An 18,433-nucleotide genomic window follows, 5' to 3' on the forward strand; every position below is an offset into this window, starting at 1 on the left:
TACAACTTGACTAGAGAAGTGAGCGAATGCTGCTTAACGCCACAGCTAGGATTTGTTTGTTTGTTTGTTCTTTAACGCCGCACTCAGCAATATCCCAGCTATGTGACGCGGTCTGTAAATAATCGAGACTGGACCAGTCAAACCAGTGAATGAGTTCATGAGCATCGATCCACGCAATTTGGATCGATGACATGCATCAACAAAGTCAGCGAACCTGACCACCCGATCCCATTAGTCGCCTCTTACGACAAGCATAGTCACCTTTGACGCAAGCATGGGTTTCTGAAGACCTATTCTACCCCGGACCTTCCCGGGTCCCACAGCTAGGAATACTCCAGATATAACACAGTGCCCTACACACAAACAAGTCTGAAACAGGCAACCCAGCAGGTGAACATGAACGAGATAAGTCAAGTCACAGAGTCTGATCCCCAGATCCAATTAAGTCTCTCTTCAGCGACCTTCAGCCGGGTCTTTGGGACATTTTTAAAGTGATATATAAATAAATAAATAAATATAAAAAAAATAAATAAATAAAAAAAAAAAAAAAAAAAAATAGCTGTGTGGTATAGTATTTCATTATCCGGCACCAGAATTTGTACAGGTACAGGGCACTCATAAACAATTACAACTTATTCAAAATAGTTTCACACTAAACATGCATAAAACAACAACCACACAACATCGTGACACATTCATACGCATTGAAGCTGTCATATATTTTCCTCTTTTCTGTAGCAATGACTTTATAAGAAAGGAATTAGACACTTGTTATAGGTGGAAGTCGTGATTGATGAAATTCGACAGATCTCCACATGTCGACACAGGAAGCAGCATTCCGGCTCCTGGCCACTCTTAACGTACTTGTTTCTCATATAGCGGTCAAACAGGGATCTATCTGTGGCCAATCTGGAAAAAGATGTTTGTCGCGCAATGAATTCATTTGGATATGTTGTTTGTTTGTTTGTTCACTTGCTTTGTAAGGATAAGATATATGGATGTTTACTTCTTTAAGAACGATGCTTCAGTGTAGGTTTCGGTGTAAGTTGAGTCGATGGGGTTGCACTGTGTAGATGACTGTTGACAACCTACCTGTGGACGAGACTGTGGTAGGACTGTGGGGTCAGGTCGGGGAGGCTGTACTCGGACCTGGCGGTGTAGGACAGCTGTAATGTAGCCACGCCCTCGGCTGCGAGAGTAAGTGTATGTGTTTGGCTTAACTTTGAAGAGTATTCCAGTCATATCACAGCGTGTCAGCTTGATGTTGGGAAAGCCCGACATCATGCAGGTCACACACGTTCAGCACATTAGTAAAACCCACGAGTACTGGTATGATGCTCAGCTGTCGGGCTTTAATCGTATTTGACGGATAATTATGAGCACAATCAGAAAGCTTCTGTCATTCAAACATCACCATTCAACAGTATTTCAGTTATATCGCGGCGTGTCAGCTTAATGTAAGGAGAAAGCCTGAACTGATGCAGGTCTCAGACGTTATCAGCTTGGGGAAACCCACGAGCACGGGTATGGTGCAGACAAACCTAGAAACATAATCATCGAGAGTCTGGGATTCTTACCCAGTCATAGGTTTTTGGCGTGCCCAAGGGACGCAACTCTGAACAGACTGGGCCACCATTGCAGCCCATGACACTGAATGGTGACATGCCCACATTGTATGGAGATTATGTGTCAACCCACCATTTGCTTTAGTTAGGTCAATATAGTACTGATCATAGTCCTGCACTTGGAAGGTTTCCCTGTCCAGCTGGTACACTCGGAAGGAAGGGTTGGTCTTCGCTTGGGTGGTCACAGAAGGTGCGACAAAAACAACCCCTGTCGGCCGGCTTGTGTCAGATGGATCCGTTATCTGTCAACAGATAGTTCATGTTTACATCAATATCCTTATAACACAAGGCTACACAAGGCTCTGTCCGAATACTCCAGTATTTTCCTTACAACGTTAAGTCCGTGAGTTATTTGGTTTTCGGTGAATCCCATTCCATTTTTTTGAACGTCGTGTAAGCTTTATGAGACAGATACACGAGCCCGTGTGTTGTACTGACCACGTGTCTTAATCGGGGAGATTCGAACAAGCTGCAGGCGCCTTGGATCGCCCATCCCTGATATAGCATTTATCAGTGTGCTTTGACTGGCTCAGAGTCTGCGATTAATGGTACATGATGCAGTGTATTTGTCAAATGATGCCAATACAATTTTGATAATTCCGCTCTGTCTTCTTGTCAGAAGAATTAGGCATTCAGTCGAATACAGGTCCAAACGTTTGGTTAATTAGGCATATTCTAAATTGTGCAGTTAATGCCAGTATATACACATGTGATAAGGCAAAATGCATGAAGATCTTCAAATCCAAAATTTTTATTCCCCTTGAATGATTAAGAGTTATAATAGATGCAGATTATTAAAGGTCATGTTGAGGGCGGTATTCTTCATTTGTGATTGATGGATTTAACGTTTCTACACAGACACACAGTTTTACTGTAATTTTCAGAAACATCCTCTGAGAAATGACAATCAGAAGGTAACATACTTAAACTAGGAGATAAACCGACCGTGTTTTCAATTAGAGGTTTCCAACGTAGATTCGATACCTGTAAATTTCCTTACAGCTGACGCGTTCTGTTTGAAACCTCTGAATTTAATACACATTAGGTTTATCTCCATTCTACAGTCTGATATGTTTAACTAATTGAATGGTCGAATTCAGGGATCAATTATTAGTTCTATAAGATCAATTATTATCTTATGTACGCAAACCAAAATTTTAACCCATGTAACATAACTCTCTCGTCTACTAGACCGGCAGCCCAGAGCACTTTGGTCAAACGAACAAGGTACCAATATCCGAACACAGGAACATTTACGGTGTAACCCAACATATTCATAGTCGATTGCCACATAATATGCTAGGATTCACAACAAGGTTTTTCAAAGCATTTATAAAACTGTCAATTGTTATTAAATCATCTTTATTTGAAATTGCCACCCTTCAGGGTTCAAATAAATCTTACGTTCTTTCGCGCTGTGCGGTCATCAACACAATCATTCCATACACCATTCGTCACCACTCGCCTCTTTCCGTAACCTTTCGTCCCCCTATCGATGAATGTTATGTGCGAAAATACGACAAACCAATCAGAATGCGCGCATGATTTCAAGTTCTTCGTCAAAGAATCCCTCGGAATTAATTGTTGATTGTACATATGACTTGCATCTTAAAATCTACCCAAGGCAAAGTTAAATGTGTTCAATCATACTGTATAATTCCGCAGGTCCAGATGTGCTTTAAATTGTATCAGAAATATATATGATATATGGGGAAATATATGTGAACCATTACGCGACGAGTTGACAATTATTTTTGGTATGCCCGTTTGCGCTAAGACGGAACCCGGTCGCAAAAATGGCCACGAGAGGGTCACGAGTCGCTATTCGGCTTGGCCCGGAATAACACGAGTTGGTCACGAATCATGCCATTTGATACCACTGGTGCACCAATCAGAATGCGGAATTGTAAAATGTCATTGCAGAATATTTGTTCTTCAGATCTGAAAAGTGGGGATACGGAGGACGACTTTTGAAATTTAATACGAGACTCGTTGTTTCATTTCTCATGAAGTAAAGAAGTAAAAACTTCAAATTAACCAATTTTAGATTTAAACCTTAACTCTGTTTCGCCTTGATCTTTGTCACTCTTTGACAGCCATTTTAGACAAATCTGATAACATTTCAATGATCAGAAAGTCACGTATAAACGTTGGGTGTGTACAAATGGACGTTTTGAAAGTTAATAATTCTAACTGACACATTTACATAAAAGAGCAAAGGGTTCTACATGCATTTGACAATATCTCATGCCAGGACACTGAGAATGTCCTTCATATGTTTTACCCCGGTGATTAGCGTGAACACCAGGTTTCCAATTGCCTTTAAAACAGCATGAAGCTTTCAAGACGTCAACTACTACCTCGACGTGGTCTGTGTAAATGGGGGTCTGTGTAAATGGGGGTCAATGAGGAAACAGTCTTACTAGTTCAAACTCGTCGTTATGAGTATGGCTGAAGACGTTCATGGCGATGACGTCAGCATACTTCCTGATTATCTCCGTGTATATGTCAGCGTACTGGCTGTGTACCCAGAATTCCCCGGGTGGAATGTGGCCAGTTATTATGACCTGTTGTTAGGAAAAATGTTTTATGATTACATACAACGATAAAGGAAAAACAGAAAAAGATTCTCGAAGCACTGTAGCACACCTAAAACATTCTAAAACAGTCCTAAAGATCACACAAGGATACACCAGCTTTTACACAAACAGTGCTGCAGTGATAAATCAGTTCGCTTGTGGCAACAAGGACAGCCACGTCAATGAGGGTCAAGAATACAATTTGAACCAAAATTCGAAATATTCCGAAAATACGGCTAGTTTATAGCATCAAGTCTATAGCTACATACTGAAAGTGTTTGGTAACTGTTGCTTATATTTCTTAAGTGCTTAAAGGTTAACAACTTAATTGATTGTGGGAAGGTTCAAAGCACACAAACAAAAATCTGCCATGAATGCAGTACAGTTGAATACACAGTTATATACACGCTGCTACCTATTTGGCTCTAGCACCATGGTTATGGCGGTGACCCAGTTTAAGCTGTTTACTCATAAACAGCAAGGCGAAAGAAAGTATACATCCATGTTTGATGAAACAAATAAGAAATCGTTATTCGATGGTGGTGTATTTGATACGGGTATCACATCTGTGTTTTGGAGCTTAGGGTTGCAGTGTTTCCGCTTCTGTTTTTCGCCTATTTTTTGTGAGAGAGTGAGTATTGTTACACGCCGCTTTTAGCAATATTCCAGCAATATCACGGACACAGGAAATGGGCTTCACACATTGAACCCATGTGGGGAATCGATCCCGGATCTTCGGTGTGACGAAAAAACACTTGAACCACATGGCCACCTGTTTTGTAAGTAACGTTTTCATAATATCCGTAATGTTTTAGTTAAATCCAACTTCCAAGTGCATACTTTCTTTTGACCATCAGTTTACATACGACAGTGACAGTGTCACAAGTTCTCAGAACGCAGTTATCGTAATGAACGCTACAACCCTTTGCCTCAGGTACCAACAGGCACGAAGAAGACACGACAAACATATTACCTTCTCATTGTGGTCAGATGCGTTCCTCAGTGTTTCGTCAATGAACTTGAGCTGCTGCTTGTAGGCCGGCACCTTGTGGTTCAGTAGGGAGTAGAAGTTCAGAGAATACCTGAAGCGTATAGCGAGTGAGTGAGGCAGTGTAGACCCTGACAGCTTTACACAGTGTTCCAGCGGCGGTCATGATACACTAGGATTTCCTGGCGCGACGGGCGAACACTGTAACCAGTAGACTAGGGTACCGCTGCTTTAGTATAAGGCGACAATACACTTAGACCTCGTTAGGACGGACCCTGTTAAACCGTAAACCACTTTTCCCGGAACATTACTGCCGGGGATGCTTACATTATTTCATGTATACAAGAGACTTAACACTGTAAATAGCGACAAAACACTTTCCATAATCACAAGAAAAATGGGGCACGGGTGGTCCAGTCGTCTAAGGCGCCGCGATTCGCTGTTCAGAGTTGCGTCCCTTGGGCACGCCAGAAACCTATGACTGTGGGTTCGAATCCCGGTTCGCACCGATTATGTTTCAAGGTTTGTCAGCACCATACTCGTGCTCTTGGGTTTCACCGAAGTGGTAAACGTCTGAGACCTGCATCATTTCGGGCTTTCCTCCCACATTAAGCTGACACGCCGCGATATAACTGGACTAATGTTAAAAGTGGCGTTAAACCCAACTCACTCACTCACACACAAGAAAAATCTACTTAAAGCAGAGTTCATTGTTCGATTTCGACTATATCACAAGCATGTGTTTGTGAATCACTATGAAATAGTGATAATACCAGATGTTCGCGAAACATTTCAAGTCAAAATAGGGAACTGCATCGGACGTCATTAAATCATAGCCATTACTCGTTCACTCGGAGGGGAGGTCGGGTAGCCTAGTGGTTTAAGCGTTCGCTCGTCACGCCGAAAACCCGGGTTCGATTCCTGACATGGGTACAATGTGTGAAGCCCATTTCTGGTGTCCTCCGCCGTGATATTGCTGGAATATTGCTAAAAGCGGCGTAAAACCGTACTCACTCACTCACTCACTCAGAGTCCCCAGTACGATTCCGACTAAATCATAAGCATGTGTTTATGAATCACTTATGAATCACTTCAAATAGAGATGATACCAGGTGTACGCGAAAAGGTCAGCGTAATCCGCCCCACATTTTAGTGATTCGCCAGATAATTCTGGAATGATAACCAACATGACACAGTGGACACACCCGTGTACAATAATATCTGACATTAAATGATATCAATATTCCATGTGGTTCTTCAACTGTTTGTACCAGTAGTCTGTGTTTATTGACAGTATCCGCAGTCCGGGCTGGACTAGTGTTGTATAGTAGGCCGAGTACTGGATATTCATCAACTGGTCAGCTGGAATGTCGAACAGCTGCTGCCACCACTCGGCTGTCTTGATGTTCAGTGTCTGGGAGGTGAGAGAAGGTAGTTTAACACGACATTCAGCATCACGCGAAGCACGTGTTAGTGCCTTGTTATCATCATGAGTGGAACTCGTTGTAGAAGCAGTAGTTGTGGCGGTGGTAGTGGTAGTAGTAGTAGTAGTAGTAGTAGTAGTAGTAGTAGTGGCAGTGGTAGTAGTAGCAGTATTAGCATAGCAGTAGTGGTAGTAGTTGTGGTAGTTGTAGTAGCAGCAGCAATAGTTGTGGTGGTAGTACTAGTAGAAGTGATAGTAGTAGTAGTGGTGGTTTTGGTGGTGGTGGTAGTAGTAGTAGTAGTTTAGAAAGAAGAAGTATTTTGTGATAATTTGTCATTATTAGTGGTAATAGTAGTAGTAGTTAGTGAGTGAGTTGGGTTTAACGCCGCTTTTAACAGTATTTCATTTATATCTCGGCGTGTCAGCTTAATGTGGGAGGAAAGTCCGAAGTGATGCAGGTCTCAGACATTAACCACGAGCACGGGTATGTTGCTGACAAACCTAGAAACATTATCGGGGCGAACCGGGATTCGAACCCACAATCATAGGTTTCTTGAATGCCCAGGGGACGCAACTCTGCAAAGCGAATCGCGGCGCCTTAGTCGACTGTAGTTTGTTGTTTAACGCCGCACTCAGCAATATTCCAGCTATATGACGGCGGTCTGTAAATAATCGAGTCTGGACCAGACAATCGAGTGATTGAGTTCATGAGCATCGATCCACATAAATGGGATCGATGACATGCATCAACCAAGTCAGCGAGCCTGACCACCCGAGCCCGTTAGTCGCCTTTTACGACAAGCATGGTCGCCTTTTACGGCAAGCATGGGTTATTGAAGACCTATTCTACCCCGGAATCTTCACGTGAAGAAGAAGAAGAAGAAGAAGAAGAAGAAGTATCATTTCTGAGCTAGGAGCAGCCGTCACAATATACTTTTCAAATTGAGTTACCTGTCTATACATATTATCGATGTGTGCATAATGCTTATTGTAGACATTTGCGTTATTTTCAATGATCCAATAGATACAATACTTGTTCTTGTGACTTACATTTATAAAAGGAAGTCTATAAACAAAGCGAGCGTTCATGTATTTGGTATTGTATAGATTAGAGTTTTGTTTATCTCCAGAGATCAGAATAACACCAAGCAAATGTAGGAATGTTTCTTCCAGCGTTGTAAATATACACATGTTATGTTACCTTGTACTCCTGGTGTGGCTGGTAGTATTCACTCTGGGGAAAGGATTCTGCAGAGACAAATAACAACGACATTATATAAAGGTCCATTCTGATTATTCCTGATGCAATTGTACTGACGAATTCTTCCACAAAGTAAAAGCCAGGTTACCTTGTCCATAATCATATATTATTTCCCCAGTACGATTCCGACTAAATCATAAGCATGTGTTTATGAATCACTTATGAATCACTTCAAATAGTGATGATACCAGGTGTACGCGAAAAGGTCAGCGTAATCCACCCCACCGGTGGCATCCGTCAAAAACACATGCAAGGGCAAGTCAATTGTTAACTTGAACAGACACGGTTCATAAGTCAAAACAGGAAAACTGCATCGGACATCATTTTGGTCACTGTACAAGTCCTCCATTGGTCTACCATGACATCATTTTGGTCACTGTACAAGTCCTCCATTGGTCTACCATGACATCATTTTGGTCACTGTACAAGTCCTCCATTGGTCTACCATGACATCATTTTGGTCACTGTACAAGTCCTCCATTGGTCTACCATGACATCATTTTGGTCACTGTACAAGACCTCCATTGGTCTACTATGACATCATTTTGGTCACTGTACAAGTCCTCCATTGGTCTACCATGACATCATTTTGGTCACTGTACAAGTCCTCCATTGGTCTACTATGACATCATTTTGGTCACTGTACAAGTCCTCCATTGGTCTACTATGACATCATTTTGGTCACTGTACAAGTCCTCCATTGGTCTACCATGACATCATTTTGGTCACTGTACAAGTCCTCCATTGGTCTACTATGACATCATTTTGGTCACTGTACAAGTCCTCCATTGGTCTACCATGACATGTTTTGGTCACTGTACAAGTCCTCCATTGGTCTACTATGACATCATTTTGGTCACTGTACAAGTCCTCCATTGGTCTACTATGACATCATTTTGGTCACTGTACAAGTCCTCCATTGGTCTACTATGACATCATTTTGGTCACTGTACAAGTCCTCCATTGGTCTACTATGACATCATTTTGGTCACTGTACAAGTCCTCCATTGGTCTACCATGACATGTTTTGGTCACTGTACAAGTCCTCCATTGGTCTACCATGACATCACTTTGGTCACTGTACAAGTCCTCCATTGGTCTACCATGACATGTTTTGGTCACTGTACAAGTCCTCCATTGGTCTACCATGACATCACTTTGGTCACTGTACAAGTCCTCCATTGGTCTACCATGACATGTTTTGAAAACTTTACTTTGGCCTTTTTTTGGTGTAAACCTGATGAAAAAACTTTTGAGCAAGACTCGTATGACGTGTGTCGTATGACGTGTGTCGTATGACGTGTGTCGTATGACGGTCTTTGACATTGTCGTAGAAAGTGCTCGATTGTACCTAAAACGTTCTGGAATGTCGACACCAAAGACTGGAGCTGTTGCAACATTACTCGCCGTAAGGTGTGTGAGTATGGTTTTACGCCGCTTTTAGCAATATTCCAGCAATATCACGTCGGGGTACACCAGAAATGGGCTTCACACATTGTACCCATGTCGGGAATCGAACCCGGGTCTTCAGCGTGACGAGCCAACGCTTTAACCACGAGGCTACCCGACCGCCCCTCGCCGTAAAGGGAAAGTTGACTATTTGCAATGTTGTCATAAAATCTTATGGTATTTTTGGTCACAAAGCATGCACACACACCATGGTTTCCTAGGACCGGGTAGACGACGATTTCTGGCAGGTAGGACTTGATTGTGTTGATGACGTCAAGGTCAGCGTTATACTGGGTGGACCAGGACTCTTTCCATAGATCATGGGGTGGGGAATCACCTAAAATGGTAGAAATCTCTAGATGCATACACATGTACCACATAGGTCAGCAGATAACAATATTGTCCGTTTGTTTGTTTGTTGTTTTACGCCGCACTCAGCAATATTCCAGCTATATGACGGCGGTCTGTAAATAATCGAGTCTGGACCAGACAATCCAGTGATTGATATCATGAGCATCGATCAACGCATTTGGGATCGATGACATGCTTCAACCAAGTCAGCGAGCCTGACCACCCGATCCCGTTAGTCGCCTCCTACGACAAGCATAGTCGCCTTCCACGGCAAGCATGGGTCGCTGAAGACCTATATGTTTGTCTCATCAAAGTGGCAAACGTCTAAGGCCTGCATCACTTCGTGATTTACTCCCACATTAAACGGACATGCAGTGATATAACTAAAATACTGTTCAAAGGATGTTAAACTAACTGCGATATGTACGTCAGCGTTACGATATATCGGTACATAGTTATATTGTGTCAAGTTACTAGTATCGTATCGTGTGGTCATGTATTGTGTGTGAAACACGTATACCACAAGGACATTTCATGCCATGGAAATGTGAATTTTACATTTACATATAAAAACCTATATTCTTTGACGTAACGCAGTTTCATCAGCAACTAATGACGTCATATAGCAAGTTTTTCAACAATATGAGGTCATGTTGCTTATTATCAACAATTATCCATTTAAAAAAAACAAAAATTAAAAAAAAACAAATAGGAAACGGGCAATACGACAAAATTACAGGTGTCTTTTCATGAATCATATGCTGAATCATATCGCCTGTATCGCGCAGTGAGCGTTTGGTTACAGCCCTAGCGTCCCGCACGACCTAGATGACACAGAGACACTGCACTGTTACCTGTATATATGACAAAGTCTGGCTGAGGGTCTAGAGCAGCGATGTGGCTTAAGATGGTTTCCACAGTTCTCGGCGGAGCGTCACAGTTGTAGTCTCCGAACTTCCCGGCGGAGCCCTGAAAAGTTGAAGTGCTTAACGAGATAATCAAAATAAAGCTTCCATAAAAATGGCAATGTGTGTCCAGGGGGTCCTGTTGAAACCAAATGTTGATTGTTGTAGACAATGTCCCCCAACCTTCGAGAATACTTCGCGCATTAAATTATCCGCTCATATTACCTCATGGTTTCATGGAACTAAGTTTTTTTGGATTCAGCTGGTAGTTTCAATTTGGCATCCTGCACTATGAAGCCGAATTTTACCGATTGAAATTATGCGACAATCTTCCGGGATGTGAAATTGTGACTTAAGAGTAATTAGAACTTACATTTGGTTCGATGTTTAAGGTGATTCGAATTGAACAAACGTCAACTACCTTACTTCTTTAAATTCCTTTGAAAGTTAACATTACGTGTTTGAAAAGCAACCATACTGAAATTATTAAAATACACCTTGCACACCTGTACGTAAATAAATATAAGAAATATTAGATGACAAACGTCATCGACATACAAATGTAAACTTCACACATCAATGTCCAGTGTGAGGAATTTGGAAGAGAGTTACCTCCCATGTGCTCGAAACTTATCTCCCTTGATTAATATAGTTCTATTTTCGATATGGACAATCACATCATAGCTCAACCGTACATGTTAGAACCAGAGTATGAGGAGGGTGGGGAGCGAGGTCTAGTTATCGGATAACGATAACGACGGAGACAGTCGACAGGAGTAAATTCGTCAAATATCTGTGTACACTGCAACACGTTACTCACTGATCCGCTGAGCTCCTTCTTACAGCAAATGTTCATTCGGCAATCTGTCGGGGAACCCTGTCGGAGATTAATAGTTATTCAAACGAAAATAGTTCTGATACATAATACAGATACAAGATACACATGTGACACACAGATTTACGTGAGTGAATGCTGTTCCAGCCCTTATGCATTGTTATAGAAACTATAGAATAGTAGGGACCAAGAGGTTTAAAGACCACCGTCCGAGCTCAAGCATCACCCAAAGAGAAGTGTTGGTGGCTCAATGTGTGTGTGTGTGTGTGTGTGTGTGTGTGTGTGTGTGTGTGATATGTCATTTCGTATGCGATAATAATACCTCCCACCCCCCACCCCAAAACACACACTAGATCCCCCTGTTTATTAAATCCTGCCGTGTGTTTTTTTGAAGCAGCGTAAATTTGTAGTCTTCCAATATGAATACTTCAGTATATGTTTTGTGTTGTGATTAATATAAATACGGCAAAACCATTTCTAAATCGTTAGAAATTCCGAATCCGTTGCACGGCCCCGAGTATATCGAAACTATCAATTTTAGTAATTATACCAGGTGTTGAGCGTATCCTGTCCTACAGGTGGCACCCGCCACAAACACATGCAAAGGCACGGCATCAAACTAGTAATTACAGGCATAGAACAGTTGTTTTGGGGTAAAACATAGTGTATACTGTGTACTCTAATTCTGTTTATTTAAAAACATAATGGTTATGATAAAACTTCTTTCTAAAAACGAAAATAAACCACGCCCAGTGACCAAGTTATATTTGTAACCTGACAATGAAGTCACAGTGTTTACTAGTGTTCCGTCCCCACCTACCTCTGCATACTGTCGATCTATGTGTATGTCTGCTATCTGCACGATCCGTATAGGATCTGACGAGTCTGAAACAGCCCCGTGTCGATCTCGTATCTTTATCGGTTCTTTGTGGAACTGGTACACCGACGTCTCTTGTCTGTCTAACGTCATGCTATGTACTTGGTCTTGGCTATTCATCATTGCACTGTCTACGACGTCTTGCCTCTCCAGCATTTCGCCGTCTACGACTAGACGGTCCATAATTGCACTGTCTACGACGTCCTGGCTCTCCAACAGCAGACTGTGTTTGTGGCTAAGAGGCGACAGTTTTGGTTCACAGAAGTGTAGCTCTCTACATGTCTCTACAGGGTCCAGGATAAGATGTGCCGCCACGAACAGAACCTAAATATGTGAAATATTGATATCGATGAGTAGTTTCAGGAATTCGGAATTTCACGAAGAAACATTTGAGGAGAATCTTCAGTAACGACCGTACTTTAACATAGAATTACAGGAACTGGAGTGGTTAGAAGCTTTCTGGTCAGATCCCCCAGCTTCTCTGCCAAACAAGAAACATGTCTCGGTCATATATGACAAGTCAACTATTTTAGGGATATCCTTATTATATATAAATGAAGATTATAGATATATACTGCACACAGGAAGTTAAAGATTAACTACAGTAATATGAAAACAACCGGGTGTTCGTTCGTTCGTTTGTTGATTAACGCCGCACACAGCAATATTCCAGCAAAATGACGGCGGTCTGTAAATAATAGAGTCTGGACCAGACAATCAAGTGATTGACATCATGAGCATCGATCTATGAAACAGGGATATGATGACATGCATCAACCAAGTCACCGAGCCTGACCACCCGATCCTGACCACCCGAACTCAGGTGTTTACATAATATATCTAGTCTGCCTTGTTTTGAGACTGTTGATAAACAACCGGGTTGATTTGCGTCACGCCCTTGTTTTATTTTAGGAACAGTTAAGGATTAAGTCTGCTTTTCTCACGAGGTGACAAAATGAGGATTGGAAGGTAACAATGGCCGCACAGTGTCACGTGACCCTCCTGGGGCGGGATGGTGTTATGCGTCGTTAGCGTGTGTCAAGGTGCCCTGGTGGCATCCTCTGAGCATACCCAGGGTTCCTTGCGGTCAACACAGTACTTCTACCACCGGTCATTTTACAAGGCCTATACAATAAATACAGTAAACTACGGTTATAACGGGGGTATATTTTAAACCAATGGTAGAACTGGTACACTAGCATAACTTCAAAAATCTTGTTATTTGATAAAGTATGTTAACAGTGAGTGAGTGTGTGAGTATGGTTTTGCGCCGCTTTTAGCAATATTCCAGCAATATCACGGCGGGGGACACTAGAGTTTGTTAAGTAAATTTAAGCATTTTCAATATTTCTGCAAAGGGAGGTGTCGTGTTGATGTCTAAGAAATGACTTCGTTGAGACCAAATAGAGGAATATAGGAATAAGATTGTATGGACTTAACTACATATCAAAGAGGCATATTTGATCACTCCTTTTTGAAAACAAATTTGTTACCAATATTTTGAACCAGTCAATAATATAAGTAAGTTATCTCGAAATTGAGTAATATTACGTTTTCACTACCTGGGACCACTTTTTGGACCTATTTACCCATGTGCGTTATGCGTTCCAAAAGAGTACCGTTTTTACATCGTTCCTGTGGTCTTGGCAACACAGATAAAACCTACTGTGTTTGGAAATTTCAGGTCTAACTGCAGATTAGATACCACGTGTTTATAAATTTGAAACCTCGCCCTACAGTGCTCCGTTCCTAATGAAAATAAGAGGCATTTAACCTACAGTTAGACTACCTCAAATTTCAAAACGGTAGTTTTTTCCTCCTAATGTGACAGTGTCAAGTAGAATGGTGATACAAATATTGAGAAACCTTGAAAACAAAGCATGTGTATCTCCCAAATGGAAGTATGCTCATGATGTCAATCACTGGATTGTCTGGTCCAGACACGATTTATTACAGACCGCTGCCTTATAGCTGGAATTTGCTGATAACGGAGTTGAACAACAAACAAACAAACAAACAAACAAATGGAGGCATGTCTCACCACTGGGCCGTAGGCATCGATCAGACCTGGACACATGAGGTCACCGCGATAGTTGAGGAATTCGGTGATATACTTGCATATACAGACAGCTTCCCCCTTGAAGTACTCGAAAGTCCCGTTCGAGGCAATTGAAGAGATGGCCAGATTGACTATCGACTGCAAATACAGACGTTAAGACAATACATAAACTCAAACACTACAGACACACTGTGCAATACAAACTATGACAAAACAGTAATAAAACCATCTTTTAGGGAAAATAGCGTGCTACCTCCCTGGTAGCACATGTGCCGTAACATCGGGTGTTTATTCAGTTTTACCAATGTGCTAAACGTGTATGACCTAGATTACTTTCCCTAACATCAAGCTGAACGCCGTGATATGGCCGTGATACTGTTCAAAGTGGCGGTAAACGATATAAAAAGTAACATCATAAATAAGACTGACATAAATCGTGATGTCCCTCAAATGCAATTTGAGCCTCAACTAAAGTTAGCAGGACGTACAAATATGGTTCAGGATAAATTGTTTGATAGGCATTACTTAGAAGTTGACGGATGACAAGGTAGACACAATTTTATGGATAACAACTTCTTTAATACTGTGAAAAGCGACGTTTCGGTATAGATCCTTATACCGTTGTCAAGCAAGACTGTCTTGCTTGACAACGGTATAAGGATCTATACCGAAACGTCGCTTTTCACAGTCTTGCTTGACAACGGTATAAGGATCTATACCGAAACGTCGCTTTTCACAGTATAAAAGAAGTTGTTAAAAAAAAAGAAGAAAAAAAGAAGAAGTTGTTAGCCATAAAAAAAATTCTACCTTGTCATGGTTCAGGTTGTATTTGATGTTGTCAGCGTAGTACTATATTGAAACTATGAACCCGCATGGTTTTGGTGTCAGTCGAGATTAAAAACTGTAAAGTTTCCTGTGCGAAACATAACTCGCACGAGGAAGTGTATGTATCAGCAGTCGTCAAATGTGTTTGTTAAACTGATATGTTGGTACGTTTCGTTTCCTAGGCGAGCCAGTCCAGGTTATGACGTCAAATCTTATTTACTCTATTGTATTTGAACGTTTTGATAAAACGGGTAATCAATATTTTGGTTTCCTGTAAAATGTGATTAATGTCTTAAGCTCAAGGTCACTCCACCAGTGCTGTGTACTGTAGATATCCATGGCCGATATATATATGAAAACCCACTAACTCACTCAGTAACATTCCTTGCATTCTTTTCAGACCATATATTGTAAGTGAATGAGTTGGGTTTAACGCCGCTTGGAGTAGTATTTCAGGTTTATCAGGTGGGGTAGCTTATGTAGGAGGAAGGGTCTTTCCGTTCATAACATGTATTGTGGGGACAGTTCACTCACACACCCGCTCATAACACAGCCTAGCTTGTATTCCGCACAGAACATGTACTTCGGGGGCAACTCACTCACACACTCACTCACCCTCGCTTGTATTCCGTACGACACACTCAACTTACCTTGCATTGCTCACACAGCATGAATTGAGGGAAAAGCTCACTCAACCCCGACGTCCTATCCCCTAAAGTGTGATCATGTTTGGGAACAGGAAGACCCACGACGACGTGTACGACGCTGACCAACACGAGCGTCTTCACGGCGTCCAACATGGTCAAGGCGTCGAGTGAACTGCAGTGTCACGAGATTTTCTTCCTCATCTGAAATAACAAGGAAAACTAAGTACGAAACTAAAACTAGATTGATAAAACTGAATAAAACAGTTTATACCCTCAATATTTCCAAGAACGCCGCATGGATTCATGTGAATGGGTGATGGTACTAATTGTTCACACGGTGACAGGTACTGTTTGTTTATACATTGCGATAACTAATGGTTCTTGCAACCGGTAGTTATTTTTATAATTGGAATTTTATTAACAATTTGTCCAAATGATGGCACACACAATAAAAGACACGCACCAGATGTTTATAATTTCAAATCCAACACAGCAATATCGAGAGTCACGAGAGTGTTCAGTACGACCGTTACGATGTATGGCATGAATAAAGTAATAAAGTAAAGTGTCCAGCTGGGCCGGTGTCACGAAATATATTCGCCCCCAGAATAAAATCTCCCCCCGGCGAATTTATACCGGTACAGTTCCGCCCCTCTCGAAATAAAATCTCCCCCCAGAATATTTCCTCCCCCGGTCGTCTTGCCATGCAGTTCAATAGTTGAGGGCATTGCCTAAAAGTCGGGCCGGGCCGGGCCAAGACGGGCCAAAGTGTTATTGGCTAATTACTGCATTATCGGCGATCATACCTACATATTATTGATGCAACATACACACATGGCATTACTGAACAATCACCAACCAAAAACGTGAAACATAATTAAGTAATTCGGAGTAAATCACTTGAAAACCAGAAAGTGGAGCTGTGTGTTAGCGTCGTTTTATTTTTGGGTGGGGGTATATATCTATCTAAATATACATTTAGTTACTTGTGTGTGTGTGTTATTTGTTGATTTTTATTGATGTTGTAGGTGTTTTTTTTCTTATCGGGTGTGGGAGGGGGGTTTGTTGGAGGGGGGGGGGGGGGGGGGTGGTCCCCCACTTTTCCTTTCGTTTTTCATAATAATATTTTTTTTAAGTTGTATATAACGTATGAATCCCTTCTCAGATTACTTTATCTCATTTCTATATGACGTGCTATTTTACTTCTCTGTGTCGTTCTTGTTTTCTCTTCAGTCTGAGGTTATACTGTATCATTTTTACTGTTTTGATATGTTTGCTTTGACGTTGCCGGTTGATGTTCAATACAGGCTGGCGGTGGGTGTTTTTGAATCTATTCTACATGCTAATCATTTCGGGAAGATGATAGATATTTATCTATAATTTGGGTTACTTTGCTTATATACTTTCCGATTGTCATTCTTTGTTTTACTTTTTCTCTTCTGCTGCGGTGATATCCATCCGAATCCAGGACCTTTGCATAGTCCAGATTTAAAGATTATACATCTAAACGTACGCAGTCTTAAAGATAAGTAGATTTAATCAGTGCTGAATTAGATAGTTCTGTTGTTGTATATTTAACAGAAACCTGGTTGCACCATGATATTCTAGCCACTGATATTACACTGATACCATTTGCAAATCGTAGCCTGTATTAAGGAATATATTTTAGATCTTAAATGAGAGTATAACGGACAGCCTGAGCTTGAGGCGCGCGTGGATATGTTGACAGTTTTTACGTAGTTAGTGTTAAAACCGAATGTTTGCGAGGATTAATAAGATTTCTGAATTCAGTTACAACAGTAACCTTACATGTAGTTGTTACATTAAGTCCTTTCATTCAAATTTATTTGGTATGATTATGTCGCATAATTATTTTAGGATGGAAGGTACAGTTACCGAATACAATATGCTGAATTATCAATTCATTATGACCATATTTCATAATCTATTTTTTAAAGTAACCCTCCTTACATTAGGTATAACTATATAAAGAATATAGTACTTAGTTAAAGACATTGAAACAAACCGAATAATCCGGAGGGAGACTTTATACTGAGGGGGGCGCGAAATATATCCGCCCGGGGGAGATTTTATTTCAGAACAGATTCTCCGGGGGTTTATACCGGGACACCGGCTCTCTGTTCAACAAAGCGATCGCAGCTCTACGGGTGGGGAGGGGTGAAATGGGAGGGTTGAAATGGGTTTAACGTCGCGTCCAAAATTATTGCACTTATATAGCTACATGTGTGCACGTGTGTGTGTGTGTGTGTGTGTGTGTGTGTGTGTGTGTGTGTGTGTGTGTGTGTGTGTGTGTGTGTGTGTGTGTGTGTGTGTGCGCGCGCGCAAGCTTGTACTAGTCGGGACTAATGCCGATTTATAGTGCTACTCGACTGATATACCATGCCGCAGTTTAACATGAATACCCATCCCAGACACAGTATACTGACTCCAAGCCGACCAGCTCTTGTTTTTGTACCTTAATGCCGAGCGCCAGACAGGGTAACAACCAGTACCATATCTCTGGGCGGACGCTCTACCACTAGACCACGGAGGCGGTCTCATGGCACTACGACTGCCGAGGGTCTGTTGACGAATGGGAGATACAATCG

General features: G+C 41.6%; 1 protein-coding gene across 1 annotated transcript; it reads right to left on the reverse strand.

The window, feature by feature from the left end:
* Window positions 1-575: 575 nt before the first annotated feature.
* Window positions 576-15,977, reverse strand: LOC139474999 (sphingomyelin phosphodiesterase A-like). The gene is made up of 13 exons (XM_071258204.1): window positions 15,828-15,977; window positions 14,335-14,490; window positions 12,237-12,617; window positions 11,402-11,458; window positions 10,531-10,645; window positions 9,534-9,662; window positions 7,817-7,863; window positions 6,464-6,606; window positions 5,178-5,286; window positions 4,049-4,192; window positions 1,699-1,867; window positions 1,093-1,189; window positions 576-909 (listed from the first exon to the last, which is right to left on the reverse strand). The coding sequence occupies exons 1-13, from the start codon at window positions 15,975-15,977 to the stop codon at window positions 747-749; spliced, it is 1,860 nt and encodes a 619-aa protein (XP_071114305.1). The 3' UTR covers window positions 576-746.
* Between the last annotated feature and the right edge of the window lie 2,456 nt (window positions 15,978-18,433).

This window comes from Haliotis cracherodii, unplaced genomic scaffold, assembly GCF_022045235.1.
Source record: "Haliotis cracherodii isolate W230 unplaced genomic scaffold, xgHalCrac1.p SCAF_3, whole genome shotgun sequence".
Lineage (NCBI taxonomy): Eukaryota > Metazoa > Mollusca > Gastropoda > Lepetellida > Haliotidae > Haliotis > Haliotis cracherodii.